The 13,193-nt window shown below is 37.7% G+C and overlaps 1 protein-coding gene across 1 annotated transcript; it reads right to left on the bottom strand.

The window, feature by feature from the left end:
• Window positions 1-6,436: 6,436 nt before the first annotated feature.
• Window positions 6,437-12,820, bottom strand: tra2a (transformer 2 alpha homolog). The gene is made up of 9 exons (XM_023426671.2): window positions 12,666-12,820; window positions 11,084-11,217; window positions 10,723-10,888; window positions 10,123-10,176; window positions 8,607-8,795; window positions 7,965-8,080; window positions 7,516-7,662; window positions 7,361-7,431; window positions 6,437-7,173 (listed from the first exon to the last, which is right to left on the bottom strand). The coding sequence occupies exons 1-9, from the start codon at window positions 12,699-12,701 to the stop codon at window positions 7,163-7,165; spliced, it is 924 nt and encodes a 307-aa protein (XP_023282439.1). The 5' UTR covers window positions 12,702-12,820; the 3' UTR covers window positions 6,437-7,162.
• Between the last annotated feature and the right edge of the window lie 373 nt (window positions 12,821-13,193).

The following is a 13,193-nucleotide window of genomic DNA, read 5'->3' on the forward strand; positions in this document are numbered from 1 at the left end:
CATAATTAGCTATAGGAATTAAACGATGCCCTTTCTACATATAAAAACACATGATCCAGAACACTGTATTGTACATATATGAAATTATACTGTCACATGTTCTGTGTGTTGAACACATAATACACTCATGGCTCTAAATTGGGTTAAAGCTTAATTTTGAACTTTAATGTTATGAATATGCTAAATATAGATAGATACACTCAGTTGCCACTTTATTAGGTACACTAACTTAAAACTAATGCAATCCAATACAACATTTCTGTAATACATTTTACCTTCATGAAGGTTTTTACTGGAAGTAGTTTTAGCTGTTGAGCTGTCCTGAGTTATATTGAGTGGGGTTTCTAATATTTAGTCTGCCCTAATGGATATAAATGGGTTGGACAAAATATTAGAAACACTTCTTAGAAAAATGCGGTATAATTCAACAGTATTACAAATGTAGCTCCCCAAAATACCTCTCTAAATCAGTTTCAACAAAAATTTATCAGTATGAACTTCATAAAGGTAGAATTTTATTACACAACTGTTCAATTCGACTGCTTTAGCTTTAGATTTGTGTACTTAATAAAGAGGCAATTGAGTGTATGTATCTATATTTAGCATATTCATAACATTAAAGTTCAAAATTCAGCTTTATCCCACACCTTCAGTCCCAGGGTTTAGGCTACATAAGTGTTTACGTGTGGAGGACATGTGACAGTATAATATGAGATATGTGCATTACAGTGTAACTGTGTGTCTGGATCACATCTGCGCATATGGGCATCATTTAATTCCACTAATTATGTTATGTTATATGAGTTGTCTCATATGAGTTATGAGTGGCAAATTTAAAACTAAGTATTCATTGTAGCAAGAAAGTAACAATGTAAACTATAAAAAGTTACATAATAGCATTAATTGTAGTTTCATTTCCCTGTAAATGTATGTTTTTCATTTTAACCAACATAGCCTTATATTAGCATATTTACTATGTCATTTTGAAAAGTTGGTTGAACTGTATTTCACAGAGAAAAGGGGTAGTAAAAGTGAGTTTAGGTGGGTGTAACTTCCACTGCAGCCCTGCAACTGCCAGTGTAGAGCTGTGCTCTGACCTGAAATGATAGCACTGTGCCCCTGCAGTGTTTGCTGGTGAAGGCCTAGGTGTGCATGCACATGTAAAGCAGGTTACAAAGGGAGTGTTGGTTTAGTGGGCCCTTCAACCACTGGCTCAGACTGGGGCCATGGCTGTCTCAGTGGGTTTACTCCTCTGCTGCTGAACAAACACACAGGCCCTTCTGATTGGTCGGGAAGGCTGTCCAATCAGAGCGCTGCAGACCCGCTCCGTACTACTTCTGCTGGCTCGGCCTCAACGCGCTCATTCATTGGCTCCTCGGCTCGACTATTCTATATGAATCAGCGCGCCAATTATGCATTTCTCCCCATGTTTCCTCTGCTGGGCTTTGTCATAAGCCATAAAGATGTAAGGAAACACGAGCCAGTGGCCAAATCCGCGGCACTTTTTTATAACTGCTCTCAACTTTTCAGGAAGTTTTAGCTTGTGTTTGCATTAATGGGCCACTCATATGAATAGGTTAAATGAAAAGGGAATAAAAGAGAATGTTTAAAATTCCCTTTAAGTACGCTTATACTAACTTTTAATAGTTTTATAATTTGTTTTAAGTTTCAACTCCCGAACAGTTTCTTTACAACTTTTTACTCAGTGGTTAGACTCATATATTCCTTCTGTATGAACATATATAAGGGATTTATTAAACCTGGGCACTTTCCGTTGCCCTATTTAGGCTCATACAATTTTTTAAAACCCAGTTTACTTGGTTTTAATGATTTCCACTGCAAACGAAATAACGAAACGCACACGCAGGAGCTCGGTGTGAATGTGCCTGTGCCTGCTGGATACAGCCTTACAGATGGTACATTTGAGGAGTGAACGTATAGAGACAGCAGTCATGGGAGTGCTCGCCTGGCTCTGTCGGTTTAAATGAACTGATGCATGGCTGCAGCCTGCCTGTGCGTGTGTGTGTGTATGTGAGAGCGTGTGAGTGTGTGTGGCTGCAGGGTCTGCAGGAGGAGTAGTGAATGTATCGCTGAGGAATGTACAGAAAGTCTCCCCGCCCCCAGTTTCAGGACTCCTCGCTATGGACAAATTCCATAGGGGCAAACTGACATAAAGTTTCAGACTAGACTGCATCCTATGTGGGAAGATTTCTGCGGTTAATGTCAGTGTAGGAAAAGAACTGACAAAATCGATCTTGTTAAACATAGTCTAGGTTATTTCTAGAGAGAAAGAGAGAGAGGGAGGACAGGGAGGGGGGTAGATTGTTTAAGTAAAACGCAGCTTATAGCCCAACTTTGAGCTGCTGGCCTCACTCCAAGATATAGATAGTCTACGTCGCCAAGCGCAAGGCTCTTTTACAAAGCCCTTTAGGCTACACTGAATCAAGGGATTCTGTTTTCCGGTGAGAGTGCTTTATTTTTTTTATTTATTGTTAGGTGATTCAAATCTTAAACAATGTTTTCTTTCCAGTTGAGTTATAACCATTAAATCCACTGGCTGACCGCTTCGGACAGAGTCAGGCAACACTGTGGTGTACGCCATGTTGAGGAGAATCTAGAGCCTTACAGTAACATTAACTGATGGAAACAGTCCTTATCGATGTTAATGCAAGTCTTCTTTTTTTTCTTTTTGGTCTAGACAGATGTTTTCTATTTTAAACCAAGGGCTTTCATGCAGGCTCCATAACAAAAATGTGGATGGTTTTTTCTCCACATATTCTCCTATGGGATGACACCCTTCATCTCATTAGAAAATGGCGGTTTGTGCCCCCTCAAAGCACATGCCAAGGAACATTTCTTTTTAACAGCAAATAATGAGTTAATGCTTGCTGGCAAAATATGAAAAAGGCAATACTATTCCAGCTGATATCTTTGCTATTTTTTAAAAAGAATAATACAAGTAAAGAAACTTCTGTTTTTCTTGTTTTCTCCTCTCTTACACCGTTTTCCAAACAAAACTTAAATCCAGGAAATTTGTATGAAGAAGTGAACTCAGTCTAAATCAGTAGTTATAGGAAAGATTATTTAAATGTTAAGACATTTTTATGGAAGTAATTAATCCCTTGTTTTGTTGAAAACAGCCTTAAAAAGCTATTAATAGCAGACATACAGTTTTCCGTCACACTATTGTTTTGTTTCACATGTAACAACAACTCTGCCTATATTTTCCACCGAAATATTTGTTTAATTGAAAGTAATTGCATTAAATTCTCTAGACTGCATTTCGCACACTGCATGGTGTGTGAAAGAAATAGCTTGAAATTCCTATTTGTTTTTATTTTTCAGTATTTCAAGATAAATATGTTTTTTTGTAATAAACAGGTTGATTTTTATATTTTTTGTGATCTTAAGATAGGTATATTTTTACTGTTGTGGAGCATTGGATCAGTCAGTTTAACAGGACATGTTCATGCATGTACAAAAGTCTGATGAAAGTGGGTGTTTTCACGCCGAGTCACATGAATATTTGCAGACTGTCACACACTGCAGCCACACTGCATGGCCATGCTTTAGCATGTAGCTTTGTCTTTCTTACAGGAGAACTTCCCTCCTGGCTGCTGTTGTTTACTGGTTTCAGCACATTGATTGATTAGTTACACTGTGATTTGTGTTGAGAAAATTTCTCCCTTAACAGCTCAAAAGCAATCAGCTTCTTCAATATCTTGTTTTATAAAAGCGGAGAGAAACATGATTTGTTGTGCTTAGAGTTTTCACACTTGTAATTTTACATTAGACTATGTTTATTGTAAAATAAAGTGCATGATTTGTTGAATCTGGAATGGGATATTTCAAATTTTACTCAAGTGGAAAAACTTCTGCAAATTCTTGTTTAAAATGTAGCTGTTATTTATTGTATGTTGATATTGACTTGAGGTTAAAGTGTTGGAGGTAATTGTTTGTCAACTTTATGGTTTTGGTAAATAATTTCATTACAGAAATACAAATTATTTAATGTGGATTTAAAAGGTTTTTGAACTAGCAACCTTTTAAAGTGTCATGATGGAGGGATTTACATTTCTGCTGTCTAAATTCTGAGATGTACTTATGCACAAAACACTGATCACAAGCTTCAAATTGTTTAAGTTGATAATAAAATATTTTACTATGTTGAGATAAAATAGCCAACAGTTAAAAAGTAATATAAACACATTTGTGGCACAGTAATGAACTGATTATTTGTTGAATTTGGGCATATATAAATAGATAAATCCATTTCACTTCCAAAAGGAGAAAACATATTTCATTCACTGGGATGAAGAGCTGCAGATGAGCCTAAACTAAAATGATAAAAAAAAAAAAAGGGTCAGGTGATATTCCTTCTGGACATCTGTATCTTCAAGAACTCTGACTGGTAAATAAGATAAACAGCGTGTGCTGATCAAATAACAAACACTTGTTAATATTTGTTGTTCCAAGTGGACCCACATGTTTATTGCTCAGAGCAGCTCAGGAGGTGGGGAATTTAAGCCTACACCCCCCGTCACCCCCCACCAGTCATCCTGTGTTCAGACCATATAGAACACATGGACATGCTGCTGCCTGTTAACCTTCAGACATTGTCTTGTACGTTAGGAGCCTGTCCTCCCAGATTTATTCTGATCACAAATACATGATGGTAAAGCTACAGGTTACACCTGGTGCAGACCTTGACCGTGTTCGGTTCACCATTATAAATCATTGATACCTAAAGTAAAACTGTATGATAAAGTTGATGGAAAACTGAGAAAAGATGGTGGTGTTATATTTTATATAGACTCAGATTGCACTGTATGTGTTTGGGTCCAAATACAACAATGACTTGACTCCATTTTTTCGTGAAGTAGTAGATACGGACTGCTTCCTCAAAGAAAATAGTTCACAATACTCCTGATATTGTCCTTTCTCTGAACCAGAAAATAATGTACTTGTATCTGTCCTTCTTAATATTTGAGTCCAAGTTCTATATGTTAGTTATTGCTGCAGGGAATCCCAATATTATGAATACACATTCTGTCCCCTACTGGTCATCCGATTGGTAGATAGCCCCGGCCACGACACCTGTGTCACTGTGCAATTTCAATAAAGAAAAAGAAATTCATATACATCAACACCACTTCACATTAAACCATAAATGGCGAGAATTATCTGCATATTGTTCAATCTGTACACCTGTTCTATACAATGAAAACTGTTCAGAAGCGGCTGCACTACACGTCAGATCAGGGTACAAAGACTCAAATTTTATAGTATATACTTGTTTTATGACACAGAGCTATACAGGCAATGTATAGGTGTATAGGTCAATGTGTATGGTGTATGATGATCAAAGTTCACTTAACGTTAAAAAATAAATAAATAAATAAAAAATTAAAAGGTGAAAATTAGTACAAAAGGTACAGACTAGACATCTGACTGTAGCCTTGAGTGTCTTTATTGAGAAAGACCTCAAACTTTGACCTTTTTATCCTTCCAGCTAGTGGTTACCTTGGAACCTAAAGAATTATCTCGGAGTCAGTGTGAATGAACGCATAACTTTGAGGGGCCCCATGACATGTCAGCAGTGATTATTAACCCCATTTGAATGGAGTCCCTTATTATTGGAGCGAAGGTCTACTGATAAAAAGCTCTCCATTGCAGGTTTGCTTTTGCGATTAAGCCACTCAGTTTCAAGATCTTATTTGTCCCAAGTGTCTAAACCTGTATCTATTTGGGACAAAAACCGATTTTGATGTTGTGTTGACACAATCTGCGAGGATTTGTTTAATGCAGGAAAATTTGACTGGTTTCAGTGCCTTACGAAGAACAAACCTGGCCTCGTTCTGTCATCTTTTTATAATGTAAAGCACACGTTTGGTTACTTTAAATAAGGAAATGTTCTAGTAATGTCTTAGTTGAGGTGAAGTACATCTTAGTCACATGAAAGTGAAAGAGTTTCTGTATTTTAATGGGATAATGAAGTTTGAGCAAAGCAGAAGCTCTTGGTGTTGTTAATGTAAATATGCATTGAGAAAAACCCCTGAACAAACCATGTAGAAAAAGAATACTGAGATATAGACTTTTTTTTTTGAACTTGTATGTTATGCAATGAAATCCATCCAATAAAAGCTTTGTAAAAGTCCTTCTTTGCATGTTTTCATTTATGTAGCCTGAACGAGGGAAAACTGAACTTCTGGAGAATCTATTGTGGTTTCAATGAGTGGCTCCAAATCAACTACTTTAAATCTGTGTGAACATTAACTTATCATGCACAATGTCTTGGCGCTGGTCTTGTTCTGTGCAACTTTCCCAGCTAGTTTTCCCACCTCACCCACTCAACTTACAGCATTACGTCCCACCTATACAACCAAAGCTCAACTTCAATTTCATGCACATTAAGTCAGAAAAACACCTTACAAACTTTGGAGTTTTCATATAGTTATATTTCCATACAAAGAAACAACAATAAAAAAATGCAATACATGAAACTCTCTGGAGAAACTGAAATGAAGAGTTCCTCGACTAAAAAAAAAAAAATTGAATGTGAGCAGAGAACCAACCACCGATGGCATGGTAACACTTTATTTTACAGCACCATTTCACCTGTTACTTACCAGTAAACTCACTTAGTGCTAGGTAACACTGAGAATAATCAAATTTATTATCTTTACTGCACAGACTTTATTCTTATATTTACCTGCTGTTGTTAACAGGTTGTAAAACTAAGCGTCACCATTACTTACTAAAACCCAGTTTTTTTCCCCATCACAATTAGGACAATGTTAACAATGACCAGTAAAAAAAAAAAAAAAAAAAAAAAAAAAAAAAAAAAAAAAAAAAAAAATCACACTTAACAGGAAAAAATGTATTACTGCTGCAGAAAAATAAAGAGGGAAGGAAGGATGTAGTCTATGAATGAAGCAATAGTAACCAACAGTCGCTAAGTTCTGTGCTCACACTCAACATGGTTGCATGAAGAACGTCTAAAAATTAAGACATCTATTGCATGTAAACAAGAACTATCTCAAACTTAAGGAGTTCTGTTGATATGGACATGCTAGTTCAAAAATGATCCCCTCAGAAAAACACCCTGATGCGTCACACACCATCAATTATTGGAGGGAAGCTGAACATTGAAAGAAGCAACTTAGTATCGTCCTGCAAAAAGAAAATATAAAATGCATATTAGTAGTAGTCGAGTCAGTGAAATACCAACACAGTCAATCTGCTTTCACCAGTCAGTAAGGATATGTAAACTAGCAGTAGTCTGATTTCATGTTCAAGGATGATACAATAGATGCAGTTAGGCAAGCTTTCTATTGTATGCATTTTTCTTCACACTTACGTGGGCTGTAAGAGCGAGACCGTGAGCGAGACCTGTATCGACTGTAGTAGGGTGATGGAGAGCGCCTGCGACTGCAAAGACACAAACGAGATTTAATGTATTTTCTCCCACGTAAGAGTTGAACACTGACTTTGTTCTCACAAATTATTACTCACCTATACCTATAGTCATACTCGTCATATCTGTCATAGCGGTCGTAGCCACGGTCATAGTACGAGTCTCTCCCTCTCCTGCTGCCACTGCTGCTGCTGCCGCCACCGCCGCCGCCACTGCTGCCGCTTCCGCCACCCCCGCCGCCGTTGCTGTTGAAATAAAGACAAACAAGGCCATGACATTCAGGCGTCTTTATCTCTTGGGAAACACAGCACCGTGTCTAAATCAGCATAAATGCTTACAAATCTAAATTTTGTTTCAAGAAAGGATACAGTTAGATACACAGATAATATGAGTAAGCTCTGACATCAGAACATTACACTATCCCAGTTCTTCACTCCTGACGATTCAAATGTACATTTACGCTTCTCAGGGACTTCAACTATGTGATGTAAATTAAATGCTACACGGGAAACTGATATGTCAGACTTGACATTAGTGTTGATCTTACTGAGTTGGTCGGCCCATGTAGATCCCTGGTGTAGGGGTATGGGGACGTTTGGTAATGGAATAATCTACTCTGATCCGCCTCCCGTCCAGCTCCATGCCGTTGGCTCGCTCCATCGCCTAGAGAACACAAGAGGGAGGACAAGACAAAGATGTTATCAGACTATTGCAAACTCTTTGGCAAATATTATTTAATTCACAACAACCCACCTACATTACACACAGTAACCCCTTGCTATGAGATGCATGACTGCAAGGTGGGGGAATTTGTGGCAAGGCAGACACCTAGTGGTGTACTCATGTCATCACAGCTGAATTAATTGGAAATAAAGAGCCAAAAAAAAAAAAAAAAACCCCAACAGGTGGCCTTATCTGAAGTGGAGGACCTTTGAACCTGCATGTACTAAAACTATGAAAACAAACTGATAAAACCAATACTAAGACTAGACTTTACTTAGTAATTCTCAGGACTCAAAACCATGCCACTTTTCATTCTAGCCATTTAATCAGTCAATACATTACACTTGGGACACCAGTGAATAGAATTAATTACATCAAAAGACAGAAAACAAATAAGTCTCTGGAAACAGGACGGAAGCTCACTGGCCATCTGACCAATAAATAAAACCCCAAACATTTCCCATACCTCTTTGGAATCCTCGATTCTCTCGAAGTAAACAAAGGCAAAGCCACGGGAGCGACCCGTGCGCTGGTCGTACACCACATTGACCCCAGCCAAAGGACCATAGCGCGAAAACACCTCCCTCAGGTCACGCTCTGTGGTGTACAGGCTCAATCCAAACACTCCCAAACATGTGCTGGGATCAGGGTTCGCCTGGAAGGGTCAAAAACAAAGTATCAAAGTTGATGATCACCCATCTAATGTTTTGCATACAAAATCCTCATTTACTGTAGTATGCAAAACATGATTCTTCATGCATCCAGCACTTTACATGTATAATGCACTTAGCACATAACGGATTATAGAAGTATCTTTTTCCAAATCCCAAGCACAGAAAACAATTCAGCACCAATATCTTACATTAATTCATTTCAAATTTTGAAACATATTTATTTATACATTTGCTTCAGATTAGTTTTTCCCTGTTTAGGGAGAAAATACCAGTCCAACTACATTGGATACTTACTCTTATATTATAACGTCTGGCTTGCAACTAAGGGAGTTATGTAGTTATTACTAAAAATGTAGGAATCTGTGTACGGTTTTACAACAGGGTACTAAAACTTTTCTTTCCAAGGATCTTCAGTTGTACCAGTGCAAATAAATGCTCAGTGGGTAAACTGTGACAGCTTTAATAACCCCTTAAACTGCTTTCAAAAAGATGCCCTGGGGACACCTATACATAGTACAAACCCATTGCATTTGCCATCTGTTTGTTTTGAATATTCCTGCTTTGCATTATCACATGGACCTCTTATAGCAGCAGTGTGCTACAAACATTACTGACCTTACAAACTGTGGTCAAACGTGTTGCTGTAAGAAAATGTCCATTTTATGACATTCCATGCCACATGGAAGACCAAGGAAATTAATTTATTTTACTCTTTAGTTACTATAAATATATACAAGTCTAGATTTATTTATTACTTCCTGCCTTGATTTATTACTAAACATCCATGTATCCAGATGTTAAATGTTTGTACTTGCATTTTCCCTTAGCAGTTTTCTCAAAAATTCAAAAGCTCGTCACAGAAAATTTTTAGCATGCATTAGCTCAACAGGTGTACATATGTATTATTTTATCTATTCATATGTTGCTAGTTACTGTCATAATGAAAAAGATACACAATATTATAACTAAAATATATGAAAACTGCATACACACCTGCACTAACTGAAATCCTCCACATATCACATTGGTGCCATAAAATGAACATACAATGATTTAAATATTGATCAAATGTTTTATATCCTAAATACTGATGCGCTGTCTGATGCGCCCATTTTGCACTTTGGTAGGAAATCCAATGCATGAAATGTATTGGAATCTGTATAATATGCCACGTTTTATTTCCATTCCACCAGGTGGTATTTAACCCTTTATCTATCACTCTGCACTACACTGGGAGCAGCACCTTTGACCCACACAAAAACATTTCATTTTTTCTTTCCCCAAAAATATGTCAGAAGGTCCACATACCCTAACATCAGCATCACCACCATGACTGTATGCTTCTTTTGTGAAGTCATGGCTCTGTTGATATAATGAAAGGAGGGGAAGGTTAATGAAAGGGGTTATTAAATGTCATGTCAGAGTGGTTTCCCACAGCATTACACACAATCTTCTGAAAAATGACTTGCTCAAGAACAGAAATCCACTTGCACTTGACATCAAAGTAAGTCCCACTTAAATCATAAAATTCATGTAAATATGTTTTTAACAATCATACTTGAATCCATATGCAAAACGTATGCAAGACATATCGATTTGTGTCTCGTTTTTTTTTTTTTTTTTTAACTTATAGAAATGACTTCCTTCTCAAAAGAAGTGTCTCTTAGCAAAACATTTCAAGCAAGACTAATTTTATGTTTAATCTATCAAGTAATAAGTCATGCACTTTAAGCCCATGTCCCCACTAATTATAGGATAAGATGTTCAATAAGCCACCCACCCCCCCCCCGAAAAAAGAATATGTTCAAATGTCAGTACTAACACCTTATAAATATTTGTGAGCTTACATCAAGTGCATTTTGGTTCTCCTCTGTTCTTTTCTCTATCTTCAGATCTTGTCACACTTACCCTGCTGCCAGTGTGGCGGCGCCGGTTTGACATGGGAGAAGTACTCTGGCTCCTCCTGCGGCGGTATTCGGGGCTGTAGGAACGAGAGCGTGACTTCCTCCGATGGGAATAGGACCGAGAGCGTGAACGGCTATAACGGCGGTTTGAGTGCCGCCTAGATCGAGACCTGAAAAAGAGGAGGAGAGGCATTGAATTTAACTGTACAACAAATGAGACAGTTATAGATGACAGAAAAGAGAAGGAAGAGGGAAGCTTCAAAGCAACTTAGTGACATATTTCAGCCCCCAATGAGCATTTGTTTGTTTGCAATATAATGTGATTACAGTATCACAAAGGCCATTACAAAATGGAGACAACATACCTAGATTTTGACCGAGAACGGGATCTGGACTCAGAGCGTTTGGAGGCCCGGGATGGGCTCGGGGAGCCAGACCTGCTCTCCGACTTGACCCGAGCTGGACTCCCACGATCCGATTTAGATGGGGACCGTGACCCCTATTGCCACAGCAGCATGTTAACAATCTTCTCATGGACAAATTCATTTATTTCTTTACACAGAAACATAGAGTATGTTGTACACATACAGTTCACCTGTCTAAAATGCACAGCTTATGTACTGTGAAGGAAAAGGTTAGTAATTTTACAATTTCAATAATAAATATTTGGTGTACAATGTGGCAAGTCATTAGCCTTATATAATAATTGTACATGATAGGTCTATTTCCATGTCCACCTGGGCCATCAAGGAAAAAATAAAACATGCATTTTTATGTTGCAGAAAGGGAGCATAGTAAAGAAAGGACATACGTGACACAAACAGTATATTTACTTAACCTAGAGACACATTCATTCTTCCAGATTCTTTACACGCTACTCCCTTTTCTCAGGATTTCTATCCTTCTTCATTCTTCTTTTTTCAGTTTTCTCATTTTCTGATTCCGGGTCTGTTTTTCCTCTCTTCACCCAAACTGAAACCAGTTTCATTTTAGCCATTACACTGCAAGCGCTTCTATCTGACACCATTCTTCCGTCACATTTCCTCCCTTTCCACTTCTATGTTCTGCTCTGTACATGTTTTCATTAGCCTTCTTTTATCTTGAAAATTTTCTTCATCATTCTTGGATAAAACTCTTCAAATCCTTCACGATCAATAACCTTAATGAAAAAAGAACATTCAATAAAATTAAGATCATAGGTTTAAGGAGAAAATCTTAAATGAAAAAGAACACTGAATGCAGTACAATTACATTAAGTTTAATATTCCAGAAATTGTATAAATGAGCAAAGTTACAACAATTTAATTTATATGGTAACAAGTAAAGGTCTTATATATATTATGTGTTTTAGCAGTGTTTCAGATTTCCAATTCAGAGCGTGAAAGCAGGGAAGGAAGAGTGGCTTAGGACTACATCTAAATAAATGCTAGAACAGACAAAACAAAAACCCAGGTGGCCAATGTGCAATGACGGTTTCAGCAATAGTAGTAATGTCCGCATTAAAGGCCGTCATACAAACGTCGCAGATGGCTTGTAATAAATTTCATATACAAATTAGTCAAATGCTATAAATTAAACTGAAAACGCAAAATTAGGTCAACTTCCTCCTCCAACGTCGCTAGCAACGTGCAGTGGGATCAGTAAAACCTTAAGTGCTAGCAACGTTGGAGTTTCGATAAAGCAGTCTTGCTAGCAGAGCGGGAACCGTTCGTGTAAAACACTTTCGATTACATGCTCGACTAGAGTCAGATACACAGCAACACTCCTCTAACACAGGCGAGCCAACAAAGCGTGTAACGTCGACGTTAAGCTATTCATTTAGCATTAGCTCAAATTTACATTAGCTAGCGGTGAATTCCCCTACAGTGTCCTTTATCGGCAGCCACACGGAAGGAAAGGAAAAGGAAGAAAATGAGATATTTGGTATCATTCGACGTGCCCACTTACCCGTGCTTCGCAGTTTCCATCCTCAATGTCGCTCATTGTTCAGTAAAGCTAACACGACCGCGTATTTTGACAGAAATAATCTGCAGTGGTTTACACAATATTTTGTTCTAGCTGGTTGTTAGCAAGAAGATGGCGCGTGAGGTGGGTGTTATGTTTATGTACTGCAGAATCTGACGTCATCTCCTTTATCATCGCCCACGCCCCCTTCACACAAAATCCAAGGCGCCCTTGAACGTCTCATAACACACCCTGAAAACTGTTAAGAAAGGGTGGTAATACAATACCACCACGCCATGAAAATCACTACATTACAAATAATAGTCTTGCATTGAAAATGTTCATAAGTAAAACTACTTGTCATGGAAACTGCTCCATTCAGTGTTACATTTACTCAAATAATAATGAAATTGTATTCTGTAAGAAGCATTTAAATGATTACACAGTACTGTTGGGTAGCCTAATTTCTAATATTGGATCATATTTTATAATCTGACCATATTTTATACATACAAGTCTTATCTAAAAAGT

This window comes from Seriola lalandi, unplaced genomic scaffold (genome assembly GCF_002814215.2).
Source record: "Seriola lalandi dorsalis isolate HSWRI2012SDOR001 ecotype SW California unplaced genomic scaffold, Sedor1 jcf7180002054834, whole genome shotgun sequence".
NCBI classification, from domain to species: domain Eukaryota; kingdom Metazoa; phylum Chordata; class Actinopteri; order Carangiformes; family Carangidae; genus Seriola; species Seriola lalandi.

Excerpts from the sequence above, each read along its gene's own strand:
- tra2a (XM_023426671.2), bottom strand. The coding sequence starts at position 12,701 with ATGAGCGACATTGAGGATGGAAACTGCGAAGCACGG. Across the intron at positions 10,177-10,722 it reads GCCGCCACACTGGCAGCAGG|AGCCATGACTTCACAAAAGA; the intron begins GTAAGTGTGACA and ends TTATATCAACAG. Across the intron at positions 8,081-8,606 it reads GAATCGAGGATTCCAAAGAG|GCGATGGAGCGAGCCAACGG; the intron begins GTATGGGAAATG and ends TGTGTTCTCTAG.